We start from the raw sequence: 15,897 nt of genomic DNA on the forward strand, positions 1-15,897 counted from the left end.
GCACCACAGTTGCATGAACTGGAACTAAGGGTTTTTTTACCCCCCCCCCCCAATATTTTGTAAAGACTGCCTTTTTCCATTCAAATGCCCTTACCTGCCCTTAGAAATTTCTAGTCACTGCTTTAGGTCTTTGGTCCTATTTATTACTTGTCCTCCGCTAACCCCCTTTACAAATCCAGGATCCGCCATGCAGGGTGGGGTTTTATACACCATACAAACTTGATCTGTCAGAAAATATGACGTGAGAATTTACCTATAAGTACGCCTAAAGTAGGCCGAAGTAGGCCTATAGGTTCAATCATTCGGACTCATGCATTTTTTCTCAAAAAACAGTGGGTTTATTTAACAAAAACTATTGCGTTATTTCTTAATAGTATTGCGTCATTTCGCAATAGTAATATGCGTTATTTCGCAATTCTATTGCGTTATTTCGCAATGATATTGCGTTATTTCGCAATGCTATTGCGTTATTTCGCAATGCTATTGCATTATTTCGCAATAAAAATGTTTTTTTTTACTTTTAAAACCTGGAACGAACGGGCTTCCGTAGGGAGCCAAATTATTGAAGAGCGCCCTGTCTTGACGTGACAGCCTGTGAATAGTAAGGTCAAAGTTCACGCACTGTAATTTGTCATTTGTTCTCTCACACACACCATTCACACACGTACGTACGTGATCATGTCTGATGCTTTTCATGCGGCTGATGTTTCCGCTGTTCTACTTGCCTTGTAAATTAAGTTATTTGTTGCGTATATAAATAAAACCGTCCTGAAAGCCAATATTGTGGGGGTACTTGTAGCTACTATACGTGCATCGGAAGCCTTAAAAGTTGTGCCAGCTAGTATTAACTGGACAGTTGCAGAGAGCGAGCCGTGGTGAGTACTCAGAGTGGACGTACTTTTTGCTATGACTGCATGCTTACCCTAAGATTGTGTGAGAGGGGCTATACTTTTGTACATTGAGCAACCTCGCCAGAGCAGAGGGGTCCTGATTGTCAGTGGTTTGATTGTGTGAGCGGGCGTTTTGGTTGACACATGTGTACATGTAAGAGCTTCGCTGGTTATTAAAGTGCTGCCGCCTCATTGGGAAGTTGTCCGTACTTGGCCTCCAGTTAACCTGCCGCCAAACACATCCATTTTTACCTCACCTTGTGATTTCACCCAAGATGAATCCAGAAACCTCCGGCAATGCCTATATATTTTTTTATGAAATGTCTTTTCTTTAGAGCACATTTTTGGATGCACACCTGCAGAACTAACGTTGGAGACAGCCGGCCATAGCGATTGAAGTTGGAATTTTAGCGATGACATCGATAACACATGATGACATCGATAACCATGAGCCGACCGCGATTTTTTTCTCTCCCAAACGACATCCGCGTATGGGTGTACGCTATATGGCGTTTTGGACTTTACTTTTCCAAAAACATGAAGAAAAAAAAATGAATTCGAACGTAACGAAATTCGGACTTTATTTTCCTTTTAAAAAGTCATAATGAATATATCATTTCTCATCAATATTGAGTTCATTTAATATTCATTATTCAATGGATACTTTAAATGCGTCCAAAGATTGATTATTGCAACAGCGATCGTGCACGGCCTTGTGGTAAAAGTGTTGTGTTTCAAACAAGAGTCCGAGGTTCGAAGTGACTAATTCAGAAATAGGAATGAGAGGGTGAGAGAAGAGGAGGGAAAGTGGAGGAAATCACCATAAAGGATGCAATTTTTTGGTGCTTGGAAATTAATTGAAAAAATTGGAGGCCTATATGTGCATGGAAAACTTTTTTCCACATTTTACATTTGGTGGTGGTGAGTTTGTCTTACATTCCCTATGTGGACTTGTGAACAAGAGATGTCCACATAATGCAGGTTGTGTTAACGTTATGTGGACTAAGCCGTGTCCACATAAGGTTTTGCCCTTTCTGGAAAACAGGTTTAGAGGCATTTTTGGGTTAGGTTTATCCGTAGCAGAATGAAGAGAAAACACTATAGGGAATCATAGAAAAAAAAATGGGTTAAAAGAGTTTTCACAGTTTTCAGAGTTTTCTTAACTACACGAAAACAAAGGAATGTCCACACAAGATATGTAACGTAAACGGGTGTGTGTGTGTGCGTGTGTGACATCTGATCAGGTAGTTTGTTATCGTTGATCCCTTGGCCTCTCATCTTGGGTATAGTCAAAGGCGGATCCAGTACATTTTTGGGGGGAGGGGCCAATCAGGTGTTAATCAATTATCATTCGCTCTTATTCTCAAGACTCTAATTTTTTTAATTTTTTTTTTATAAACCTTTGTTGTAGATGGTTAAAGTTTTTATTATATTGATGTCTAGTGCATTGTGGTTGGCTATTAGGCTATTATTTTCATGCTGGAAAGTTTGGAGTGTGACAGTTAACTCGCATGCGACACACACGTTAATTGTGAGGTTCATTTTTTAAAGCAATTTTTATGCTCTCCGTTTTAAAAATAACGTTTGTTTCATCCTGTGCAATGTGAATATACATACATTGTACTTAAAATTTGATTTTATCACTGTTAATGTTCAAGTCATGTTTTGTTGTATTATAACCCCTACTTTGACCCATGGGAGATAAGTTCTGGTAAAAGGACTGAATGGGCCACCCGGTATAAAGAAGAAATAAATAAACAAATAAATAAATAATGTGCTTCGATACAGTTGTAGGAAACTGATACAACTCGGTAGAAAACCACAATCTACACCGTTATCTATTTTTCAATGCAGTACAAAGCTCAGTTGTCGCAAGGATCACCGAAGTTCAAAGTTCTGGGTCACACAAATTACAGATTTATGTCGTACATTTACTGAGAGTTGCAAGATGCTGGTACAAGCACTACAACCTTACTCGGTCGAAAACCACAACTTTCCTCTTCAGATATTGTTCACAGTAAATTATAAAGGAGAGCTGTCGTCCGAATCACCGCGAGCTTCAAAGTTTTTTGGTCACAAAAAAAATCAACTTAATGTCACATTTACTGAGAAACATTGCACAATATTTTGAACTATCTTGAAAATCAAAGCGAGGCTTACAACGCAAAACATGGTGGCATGAATAGTGTGTGCGGTGAATGAGGTTACAGCTGATTGACACTCTTATCAATGAATCGATAGCTCCAGTGTTGGAGCAAAGGCTTTGACCCTCAAGGCCAAGGCCAAGGCCAAGGCCAAGGCTTTGACCCTCAAGCCTTAAGGCTAAGGCCAAGGCTTAACCCTCAAGGCCAAGGCCAAGGCCCTGTTTTATAAAATGACCACTAATATAGAACTAATTATATTACATGACACATCATCACGAATCGCTCATTAAGAAGAACAACTTGTCTTTAATTGTGATCAAAATGCTCACATACAATGTTTTATGACTGCATTGTATCTATATTAAAGTATAAGTTCAGGTCTTCATGAATATGGTTTAACTAAAACAAAATAATGATTTACTTCTAAACTGACGCACAATTCTCCCGAGTGTAACAAAAGGGGGATCCAAGAAACTGATTTGGGGAATTTAAATTTGCTGGGCCAACATGGTCAGAAATATAGCATTACCTAAAACAGATACATGCAAATCTTTAGCGCTTATCAGGGAGATATATACAACCAATCAGATTGATCATCAGTTAGAAAAAAGTAGCGTAGTATTAGTTATTGAGGGCAGTATAATCAGAGCATGATCAGCAGTCACAGATCTATTCCATAATTGTATTCAATTAAATCGATTATCTCATTAGCTCTTCAAGTGTACAGAAAATTATTGCAGCAAATTAATGTACTACAACGGTAACAAAATGTGATGCTATAAAAGTGAAAGTGTGCCCAACACACAAATCTGTAGGGTGTTTCCCTCCTCCATGGTAACACGATTAAAATGGTAACAGCAAAATTTCAAACATATTTATATGGGAAATGCAAAAATATATGGGCCTTGAAGAGCCTTGACTCAAAATTGCAAGGCACTGATCCCTCAAGGCCAAGGCCAAGGCTTTTGCCCTCAAGCCTCGAGGCCAAGGCCAAGGCCCTAAAGTCCAGTCTTAAGGTAGCCATAAGGCCAAGGCCCAGCATCAATTAGGCACTACATCACTGGATAGCTCAAATTCCCCGAAAACAGCAATCCGATCAACATTCTAGGTTGGTCACATCTTATTAAGCCCATGACCAAAAATAAGAGGAAAATTCGAGTTCGGTGTATGCGCGGGAACGTGAAACATTTCTTTTTTTCACTTACCAGCTTTACCGCACTGTACCCAGACTCGTTTGCTTGCAAAATGGTACCAGCCCTTCGAGATACCCGTCTATTTGTTGAGCAGACGGGTATCGTTGTCATTACCCCGCCATGTTTGTTGGCGTTATATGCCTTGCCCTGATTTTCAAGATGGCGTACCCTGATAAAGGTATATTGATTGTGGTGATGGGTACAATATATGGTTCTGCACTTCATAAGGGCACACAAGACGACATTAAATTGTTATGTCTAGGGCCTAATCTGTACTGTCTTTTGTGCAATTAGCAGGAGACTTGTTCAACAGGCAGACTCGGGACACAGCCAAACCGTTTTGCACAGTGTTCTTAGCCTAACCGCCACCATGAGCTTTGCCGAACAAATCCAGGCGATGATGCCGGACTTGGTCAACGGGAAGACGCACCAACAAGTGGAGGAGAAGTTGGCGGCTTTTGACAGGATGCAAGGCAGCCATGTCGTGAATGGGTTCAAATTCCCGGCTGCCGTACAACCATCCAATCTGGAAGCCCTGAAGACTTTCGAAGTGCGCGATGACGACGTTTACGTCTTCACCTACCCAAGATCAGGTGAGGATTGATGAGCCTACACTATCCGCTCCGTTCACAAGTACCCCCTCACCGGCAAAGAGAGTACAGTTGGGGTGACCGACCGACGCCATCTTGCCTGACTGCAATTCATTTGCCGCAAAGCGCGGCCACTATGTACAATAGTACAAATCCCCTGGTGTACGTGCGTCACACACAAGGAACGGTGCGCGTCAACCAGCGAAATGTCCCGCCCATGGGACGTCGTTGCAAGGTAAAAGGGTGCCCTCTTTCGTCAGCGCACGGAGCCCATAATGGCCACTTGTCCCCTCCGACACACTCGACAAATACCATTAATGCAGATATAATGCAGTCTTTTTGAAACAATAACATCCTCATGTCTTGTGTGAAATTAGGTCGGGAGGTGGGGCGGCGAAATTGGGCCAGAAGCTATAGGGTTTTTTTTGGCAGCGGAAGAAATGGTTAATGGTTGCAGTGCAACCCAATCAAGTAGTATAATAATAACATGAATGCGTAATATATAGCGCATTATGCAAAGGCCTCAAAGCGCTTGACAAAGACTTTAAAATTGGGTATAAAGAACAGTTCTACAATTGTAATAACAGTGAAACAAGTACATGTAACTTGTAACTATGACTACTAAAACTACTGCGATAGAAACTACACAATTTTAAAATGTCAATGGCTCAGTGGAAGCTCATTTCAGTTTTCTTCGCCTACCAGAAATATATTGGCTGTTATACAACGCCTGTATAAATCCCTGTAATGTGATTGGTGGATTGTTGATCCCGCGTATTTGATTTTTTTTCTTTTTCTTTTTGACATACCGACTTATAGTAATTCAAACTGGAGTCAAATTTTAATTGGATGAGATCTGTCCACAAACAGGCACTCACTGGGTGGGCGAAATAATGCAGTATATCCTCCACGATGGGAGGGGCGATTATGACCGCACTTTCATGAACATCGGGCTGGAATTCACGATTAAAGATGACCTGATTCAATTTGATGGTGTGACCCCCGGGTACAAGAAGTACGCAGCCATGGCATCGCCACGGTGCATCGTAAGCAACTGCTTGGAGAGCTTTCTTCCTCCCCAAATCTTTACTAAGCATGGAAAGGTAATGTATTTTTTCCCCCACTTGTCAGTTAATCATTAAAATGAAGAAAAAGGGATTGAAAAAAGGTAAAAAAAGAAAAATGAAACTATCAGCTCCTCGCCCCGTGCATGAGCACTATTATATAACTGACATACAGATCCTAGTCATTTGATTAGTGGAACTCACATCACATGTCATTCGATATTGCTCCCTTTCACGCCGCGGCTCAAAAAGTACTATCCGCCCATGGGGAATGGGAAATATTTTAACACCTCACCCACAGATTCTGTGTCTTGATTGGCCGAGAGCGAGTCACATGTTACTTTCTAATTTTGCTATCTTTCTGTGCACGGCCAAAAGTACTATGCGCATAGCAACCAAAGTACTATGCCATTAGCAACCAAAGCACTATTTCCACGGCGCGGTATTTGTGTGCAAATGCATGCTGGTGTGCGCGTTGCGCGTTGTGCGTAGCGCGTATTATTCCAAAGAGAGCGCGCCGCAGACTTGGGTTCAAACATTTCGTGAAGGGTTAGTTTTTAAAGAGAGAAATACATTTTCCACCAATTTTGTATTAAAAATTGAAGTTTATTTCAACTGTGTTCAGATTTAAATAATGTAAAATATTAAAATCAAGCAGAATCTGTGGGTGAAGTGTTATAAAACAAATATTGAATGCTTTATCTCGTGGTGAAGTAAAACTAGCCTCCCTCGATGATCCATGGACCGTTCTATTTTCGCCTCGGGAAAATAGAATGTCCATGGATCACCTCGGGAGCCTAGTTTTACTACACCACTCGAAGCATTCAATATTTGTATACTATTCAACAGTTGGGATCATGACGCGGTATTCGTGTGCAAATGCATGCTGGTGTGCGCGTTCAGCGTTGCGCATAGCGCGTATTGGTCCAAAGGGCCAGCGCTACAGTGTTGGGTTCAACCATTTTCGTGAAGGGGTGGTTTGGAAGAGAGAAATACATTTTCCTCCAGTTTTGTATTGAAAAAAAAGTTCAAATATATCACATTTCAAGGATCTACATGTCAGTTATATAAAACAAATATTGAGTGGCTTTAAATTGTGAAATGGGAGGAATATTATCGCTCGGTTAAATCTGGACTTTTCCAGTTCACTCGGCGAAGAAAATATTCCTCCCATTCCACGCTGAGCCACTCAATATTTGTATACCATTCACTCATTGTAAAACAAATATTCAAATTTTATGCCTGACTGCTGATGACGCTATTTCGTGACAAACAAAACGAAGGCTGTCGATTGGTCAATAGCCGCCAGCTGACCCCAATACATTGCATGGGGAGAGCATGGCGCCCTGACGATTTTGACATTGATATTTGCTTTTAGAAAACTGTTAGCTCATCCTTTCACATTACAAATCCTGACAGAGGCAAATAACATCGCTTCTTTGTCTGTTTGAAAGACCAGCACGAGTCTACGTGCATCATTGCAACGTTCCCGCAGCGAGGTGCACGTCATATTGAAGGACATCACACACAAACCTCTATATACCTTGTAGGCTTGTACGATTACCATATGTAATGTTCTGTGTTTATTGATGCACAAATACACCTTTTTTTCAAGTGCAACGGCAAGAATTACTTCATGAAGTGACAGTGGAATGTTCCATTTCACGAGGCGAATTGAATAGTCCATCTGTCACCGAATATGCTACACCTTGTTATCTGATTGGTCTGAGTCACCAGGGACTTTTTGCAGGGGTGGGCTGGGGTGTCAGGCCCAGCAGATTTTTTTAATGTGCGATTGTTGCGGACAGGCAGACATATAGGTAATTACATTATTACTATAACCATGGAGGAATAAGAATGGGGGGGGGGGCGGGTTGCGGTGCGGCAGGCCTTGGGTTGAACGAATAATTCAATGACAATCGTCATTCAAAGGACGGGGATTTACTCGGGCGTTGTATAATTTTGTTTTGTTTAATTTGTACAATGTAGGTACAGGTAATTTACGTGGCCCGAAATCCGAAGGACGTGCTCGTTTCTTTATACAACCTGATGGGGGCAGAACAATTGGATTTTGATGAGATGTTCTTCGGATTCGTCCAAGGGAAAGGTATAAGTTTAAATGCAAAGCAAAGTTAACTGTGGCCGATATTAGATAACACAAATCGCTATTATCCCCAGCTCATTTTCTCTTTTCTTCCCTCCTTTTCTTTTTTTCATGGTAGAAACCGGGACCTATGGTTTTGTTTAAGCGGATTCTATTTTTCTCAAATATTGACTGAACAATAATATTTAAGTGGACTGCAAAAAAAGGTCTCCAAATAATGTATTGACTTTCTGTCCATTGTTTGTTGGTTTGTTAGGTTTGTTTGTTTATTTGTTTGTTTGTTTGTTTGTTCCTCCATGTATCTCCAGTGGTATTGGGATGTTGGTTTGATCACGTGCTCAGCTATTGGAACCATCGGGACAAGGAGAATTTTCTGTTTATAAAGTACGAAGATCTCCACAAGGTTCGTATAAGAGAGACTTCATTGATGAAACACGGACTGTACGTCTTGCACTGATGTTCAGAAGGCCGTATACTTGGTGCATGTCACCATCGTCCTCGGCTGGTTGTCATTATCAATGACGCTGTCACTGTTTCAATGCTCTCGGACCACTCAAACCTCAGAATCATTGATCGTGTCCTGCTGCTCTGCGTCATTGCAAAAGAATTGTTGAATGTACAGTCGTCTCCCGTTATAGCGAAAACGGTTAGGACGAAATTCCGGTTATTACAAACACATATCTTCGGTCCCGGCAAAATTGTGCACATGTCTATGGTAAAAAATCGCTTAAGACGAAAGCGGACAGTACGAAATTCCTGTTAAGACAAAGGTTTTGGCGACCCCATTGAGTCAAAAAGCATTGTTAGCAACCCATTTATTACGAAAAAACCCCCACCTTAAACCACAAAACCTTATACAACTTTGATGGAGGAGTGGGGGCGTTAATCAGCTGTAACAAGTGTTGAAAAGCTGTCACTTTCAATGTCACCACTATGATTATTACGCATACAAATGCAATAATCACTATGTTATTATTGCCCATTGTGCACAAGATAATGAGTTCGTACCACGAATATTAAACTCACCCTTACACTGCAGTGGAGATTATTGGAATTTATCTGGAAAACGTATGGCAAATATATTCAGAAGTATAGATGTGTAGCTGAGGCAAACGCTTCAAAAATGTCACTTTGATTCGTTGTTTTATTCAGGACCTCAGGGGCTCCATTTGCAAACTAGCAAAGCATGTCGGGAAGGATCTACCCGATGACGTCATCGATGACATCGTGGAACGCGTGACCTTTGGTGGGATGCAGAAGACTTATCAACAGATTGAGGAGGAACACGGGGAGGAGGGAAAACTGATGACGCGTTTCTTAGGAGTAACTCCGTGGCTTAGAAAAGGTGTGGTGTGGTTGTGATATTCCATTGATTTTCAGATTTTTAAAAACTTTTTTTAATGGTTCCCCATTCCTATTATGTGTTTCCCCATCTTTCATATACTACTCAATTTAGAACAAAGCTTTCGTGTTGCTTTGTTTCTTGCAACCCTTTCCTTTTACCCAAGTGACACAAAAAAATGACAGTGGACATTCCCAACCCAGCAGTAAGGTATTATAAGATTCTGCCAGGATTAGAACTTCGGCTTTTGACATCTCTTAATGATTCTGAAAGAATAGGAAATATTGACAGATAACGAGAAAACCATCTTTTAATATTTTCCTACGCAATGAAATATTGTACGGAGCATTTCATCAGGCGTGTGTTCTGATTGATTGAACAATGTTTTTCACCTTTTATTTTATTCGCCACAACAGGAAAAGTCGGCAACTGGAAGAACACTTTCACGGTGGCACAGAGCGCCCTCTTCGACAAGATCTACGCCCTGAGGATGGAAGGGACCGGCTTGGATTTTGACTTTGAGCTTTGAGAGCCCCGATATGAGTCGGGCTGCACTAGCTTGTATAGTACTACTGGATGTACATGTACTTCCTCTGTGTATTTCATTCTGTAGAGCTTCACCAGATAAATAGCCTACGATTAGAATTTCAGGTGCGAAACAGCGCAGCATTACACAATTTCAAAGCACTGCATACAATTAAATTCTCAGTCCTTCGAGCATTGTCCTTCTTCGCTGGTTGTTTCTGCAAGAACAACCCCTAATCTATAAGGCCGGGGCATGTTCCGAGAGTTCGGTGCTTAATTTTGGCAAGCACTGCTTTGAAATTGTCTGTGCTGTTCGGTTTGTACTAGTACACGCGTGGCTAACTGAGTTTGTATTGCACGCACTTTATATCCAGAACGCGCGGAAACACATCCCAAATATTGTATATTTCGCACACCGATCACTCGCTGCTGAGGTCTGATAATTGCCTCATTTTTGAAGAAATAAATTCAAGACAGGATCCATTAATTTAATTATCCGTTTATATGTAGGGTTTTCAAATATCATGCAACATCGATTTAAACAAAAACAAAAAATCCAGCACGAGCCAGTTTTCACAACAGTTATAACCTTTGTTGATTAACGGGGATGCTGTAGAATTACAAACAGTTTCGACAATACTTGTTCCCCAACAATTAATCACTGTATTTAAGCAATAAAAACAAACCCTCTGTTCCTTTCGATGATTTTCACAGAGATTTTTGCTGTAGTTGGTTGTAAAACAACATAATGTTTAACAGTGCACAGATGTAAAATCAATTCCTAGTCCAAATATACTTAATTTATTCAAAGAAATCACATCAGAATACTGACAAGATGCATTTTATAATGATTTTAAGGTTGAACGGCGAAATTTACTGCAGCGGGGTTCGAACCTGGGACCTCTGGATGGCCGTATTATAAATATAATTATACGTGTAATACATTCTCAGTTGTAAAATCGCTAAAATTTGCTGATAACTATCAGTAAATAAATATTGAAAATAGAAAATATAATCGGACATATCGTCGCCGTTTTTACGAACCGGCGAAACAAGCATTTCACGTAAAAACTAGATTTCCAGAAAACCGCTTTCAAAGTTATACGAGTTTTCATATGACAAATTTTATAGTTTAACATTCACTATTTCGGGTAAAATTTTGCAGGTCACCTCCACAGAAGGTGTTTTTAATAACACACCTACGGGTTAGATTCATAATCGGAATTTTAGTGGAGAAAATGAACTGTAAACAAGTTTTTCGGTTCGTAAATCCATTTTTTATGCGCTTTTGTATGATGTACGTTGTGAGAGCTTTTTTACGAACTGGCGCACGTACTATTTTATCACTTCGTAAAAACAACTTGACAGCTTAGGACATGCATGGTGCAATGATGTTTACGAACTGACGCTATACGTGGAAGTTCGCCCCAGATTGTTTTTATGTGCTGAATTATTGTTTGCAAACCAAATTATCCATCGGCGAAAGTAAAATAAAAATGTTGTTCCCACATGTATTATTATTGACAAAACATGATTGATTGATTGATTGATTGATTGGATGCCCTAGACGGTTGCGAGGTTGATGTCTACGTCACGGGGTGTTCAAATTAGTTTATTAATCAATCCGGGTTGCCAGATACTAGAGCAGACATTAATACAGACATCACTACATATCCACTGGGTGATTTTCAACTACAATATACAATGTACATGTTATTTTATTCATATTTAATTAGGTCTTAATTTTAATCCATTGCCATCATCAATCTCCATTTACTTACTAACTTTTAGCATGGGGGTATGTTCATTTTTGTTTAATTTGGCCCCTTATTAAATTCTAGTGAGAATGACGCAAGCGTGTGCGCATGGACTTCACGAATCGACTATACAGTATATATGTATTACGGACATGTTGAGAAAAATATCTCTCTCATCATCCCTTTAGCTAACTCTACGTACGACTTATAAAATCCATAAATACGACTTATACCTCAGTACCTACGACTTATGAAATGTAACTTGTACGGGACGTATGATTTTTATGTCGTACGCACGCCTAAAATATCGTACACTCGACTTGCATGTCGTGTGTACGATTTATATATTGCCTTCGTACGACTTATATCTCGTACGTCAACTTATATCTTGTACGTACCATGTATCTCATACGCACGACATATGTCGTACCTACGACTTATGAAATGAAGCTCGTACGTACGACATATAAGTCGTACATACGACTTATGAATTGTAACTCGTACGTACGACATATAAGTCGTACCTACGACTTATGAATTGTAACTCGTACGTACGACATATGTCGTACCTACGACTTATGAAATGAAACTCGTACGTACGACATATAAGTCGTACCTACGACTTATGAATTGTAACTCGTAGGTACGACATATAAGTCGTACCTACGCCTTATGAATTGTAACTCGTACGTACGACATATAAGTCGTACCTACGAGTCATGAATTGAAACTCGTACGTACGACATATGTCGTACCTATGACTTATGAATTGTAACTCGTACGTACGACATATAAGTCGTACCTACGAGTTACATCTCGTACGAACCACTTATATGAATTGTAAGTCGTACATATGAGATATAAGTCGTAAGTACAACATAAGTCGTACGGGTTGCAATTCATAAGTCATACGTTCGTATTTGCGAGTTATAAAGTGTACGTACAAGTTATTACTCGTAAGTAAGTACGTGATATTGTTGTGTGTACGACATAAGTCGTACACACGAGTTACAATTCATAAATCGTACGTAGGTATGAGTTACATCTTGTACATACGGGTTATGAATTGTAGGTCGTAAGTACGTTCAAAGTACGTACCTTTTACAAATTATAAGGCATACGTATAATTATGAGTCGTACATACCAGTTTATAAGGCGTACGTACGAGTACTTATAAGTCGTATACCTACATAAGAGATTGTAAGTACGACATACGAGTCGTATGTACGTTCATACAATTCATAAGTCGTACGTACGAGATTACGTTGTATTTACGAGTTATAAGTAGGCGAAGGTACGAGTTAAGAGTCGATCATACATACGAGATATATATAAGTTGTACGTACGTACAAGATATAAGTCGTATGTACGACATATAATCGAGTTACAATTCATAAGTCGTATGTACGAGACTAAGTTGTATTTACAAATTATAAGGCATCCGTACGAGTTATGAGTCGTACATACGTAGGAGATACTTACATGCTACTTATGAATTTTAAGTCCTACGTATGAGATATGAGATCTAAGTCGTATGTGCGCCATATACAAGGTATGTACGCGTGGCAATTCATAAGTCGTACGTACGAGATTAAGTCGTATTTACAAATTATAAGGCATAAGCACGAGTTATGAGTCGTACATACGAGTTATAAGACGTACGTATTTGTCATACATACATAGAAGATATAAGTCGTACGTACAAAAGTATGAGTTATAATTCATAAGTTGTACGAGATGATGCATATTTACATGTTACATGTATACAAGACGTACATATACGAGCTATTAGTCGTACGTATGAGTTATAAGGCATACGTACGAGTTATGATTCCCAATGCGTTTGTTCGATATAAAAGTCGTACGTATGAGATAAGTCGTACGTACGAATTACAATTCATAAGTTGTACGTATGACTTATATGTCGTGCCTACGAGTATATGTCGTGCGACGAGATATAAGTCGTACACGTTACAATTAATATGTCGTATGTACGACTTATGTCGTATGCATGATTTTCAAGGCATACGTACGATATTTAAATTGCATGGTACGACTTGTTAGTCGTATGTACAAGTTAGTCGTACATACAGTTGTACGTATGACATGACACCGTAAGACATAATTATAAGTCGTACGTACGAGATATAAGTTGTACGTACAGCTTTCAAGTCGTACATATTACAATTCATAAGTCGTACGTATGACTTATATGTCGTGCCTACGAGTATATGTCGTGCGACGAGATATAAGTCGTACACGTTACAATTAATATGTCGTATGTACGACTTATATGTCGTACACATGATTTTCAAGGCATACATACGATATTTAAGTTGCATGGTACGACTTGTTAGTCGTATGTACAAGTTAGTCGTACGTACAGTTGTACGTATGACACCGTAAGACATAATTATAAGTCGTACGTACGGGATATAAGTTGTACGTACAGCTTTCAAGTCGTACATATTACAATTCATAAGTCGTACGTATGACTTATATGTCGTGCCTACGAGTATATGTCGTGCGACGAGATATAAGTCGTACACGTTACAATTAATATGTCGTATGTACGACTTATATGTCATACGCATGATTTTCAAGGCATACATACGATATTTAAGTTGCATGGTACGACTTGTTAGTCGTATGTACAAGTTAGTCGTACGTACAGTTGTACGTATGACACCGTAAGACATAATTATAAGTCGTACGTACGAGATATAAGTTGTACGTACAGCTTTCAAGTCGTACAATGATATGAGTTAGCTGAAGGGAGAGTGAATGGGAACCCCCTCGAAAAGCCAAAAAAAGAGAAACAATTTTATGAAGGAAAAAAAGAAAAGAAAAAGAGGCGCGAAGTTATATTGCTGTTAATTTATGGGGGGGGGGGTGGCAAATATACATGTATTGTCGCTGCCTCCTTCGAAAGAATATGATGAAAAAGTACAGGGTTTAATATGGGGAGCCTGAGCAAATTTGCTTTGCCCCCTCTCGAAAAAAATCCTGCCTACGGCCATGGGAGAGATAATGTTTTTTCTCACTATTTCCCTAATACAGCTTCGTTACATAGCATTGAACTGCGTCGGTTCGGGGCAAGCGCGTTCAGCGCGCTCCCGACAGGAATCATTGTATGGGCGGGTTTTACGAACTGACCGCGTATTGTTTTGTCACTTCGTACAGACCGAGTTTCAACGCTTTGACTATATTTCGGTCACAAGATATTTTCAAGATTGTTTGTATCTTAGAATCTAGCGCGTTTTCAGAGTTGAAATTTCACGTGAAGGTAGATTTTAATAAGTAAGTTAGTAATATGTAAAAATTAGAAAATCGAAAAATTCATGCAATTTGCCTATATTGCCGGTTCGTATAAACGACGACGATATTATCTAGAGTGGCGTAACTAAAGTGGCAAGGGGCCACGCCCCGGCTCCTACTCCCTTTGAGGTCTGGGTGTTTCTCCGTGATGCCTGCACCACATGACATGAACTGGAACTTTGTCAAAACTGATTGGATACACAGGCATTAGAAAATGAGCCCCAAATCCCAAGTACCCACTCCCAATTAAACCCCAGTAAGCATTCAATTGTGTATTAAAGAGCCTTGGCAAAATATATAACATACGCTCTTGGTGGGTAGATCCTACTTTTTTATCATTTAGTTTTGTTGTAGTGCGGATTGTTTTAGTTTTTAAGTTAAATATTGTAACGTACCTGACTAAGAGATTGATATGAAATCGCAGTACCTGGCATTTTGAGTCTTATTTTTCGAAAAAAACGTCGAAATGTATTGATCACTTTGACTTATGTGCGACGCACATCTAGCGTACAAGTAACGAATTCAGCGCATCCATTGCGTATGAGATGCGTATGAGTTGCGTATGCAGTGCACAACATTATTTTCGGGCTGCAAATAGGTCAGTATGCAGTGCGCATGCCGAGCGTTTTCCGGACGCACTCGACTTATGCCGACCGCATGCTTGACGCACTTCTGAGCGTATTCCCGCCGCATTTCCGATTTTCGGAATTAGGATACGCAGAAGTGTGACAGGGCCCTGTCACACTTCTGCATATCCTAATTCCTTATGAGTTGCGCATTGACATTTTTTTCATACGCAGTCGTACGCACAATACGCACCTCATATCGTTTTGTGTAGGTTTTATGTACGCAAATATACGCATGGTACGGCCCAGTACGCAGGATAGTTTGGGGCATGCACAAAACTACGCTGCGTACGCTGTTACGCAGGTCATAAGTTATAAATACGCAGCGCATCGGTCCCGCATCG

At 40.0% G+C, this 15,897-nt stretch overlaps 1 protein-coding gene across 2 annotated transcripts; it reads left to right on the forward strand.

The window, feature by feature from the left end:
* Positions 1-621: 621 nt before the first annotated feature.
* LOC119739731 (sulfotransferase 1C2-like) lies at positions 622-10,872 on the forward strand. 2 transcript variants are annotated; one of them, XM_038214766.1, is made up of 7 exons: positions 622-875; positions 4,522-4,820; positions 5,688-5,920; positions 7,877-7,988; positions 8,294-8,388; positions 9,138-9,330; positions 9,744-10,872. In XM_038214766.1, the coding sequence occupies exons 2-7, from the start codon at positions 4,598-4,600 to the stop codon at positions 9,854-9,856; spliced, it is 969 nt and encodes a 322-aa protein (XP_038070694.1). In that variant the 5' UTR covers positions 622-875; positions 4,522-4,597; the 3' UTR covers positions 9,857-10,872. The 2 variants fall into 2 exon arrangements, with proteins under 2 accessions (XP_038070694.1, XP_038070695.1); XM_038214767.1 differs by having other exon boundaries at positions 4,525-4,820.
* The last annotated feature ends 5,025 nt before the right edge of the window (positions 10,873-15,897 follow it).

The sequence above is a fragment of the Patiria miniata genome, unplaced genomic scaffold, assembly GCF_015706575.1.
Source record: "Patiria miniata isolate m_02_andy unplaced genomic scaffold, ASM1570657v1 HiC_scaffold_4, whole genome shotgun sequence".
Lineage (NCBI taxonomy): Eukaryota > Metazoa > Echinodermata > Asteroidea > Valvatida > Asterinidae > Patiria > Patiria miniata.

Excerpts from the sequence above, each read along its gene's own strand:
- LOC119739731 (XM_038214766.1), top strand. The coding sequence starts at position 4,598 with ATGAGCTTTGCCGAACAAATCCAGGCGATGATGCCGGACTTGGTCAAC. Across the intron at positions 7,989-8,293 it reads CGGATTCGTCCAAGGGAAAG|TGGTATTGGGATGTTGGTTT; the intron begins GTATAAGTTTAA and ends ATGTATCTCCAG. Across the intron at positions 9,331-9,743 it reads AACTCCGTGGCTTAGAAAAG|GAAAAGTCGGCAACTGGAAG; the intron begins GTGTGGTGTGGT and ends TCGCCACAACAG.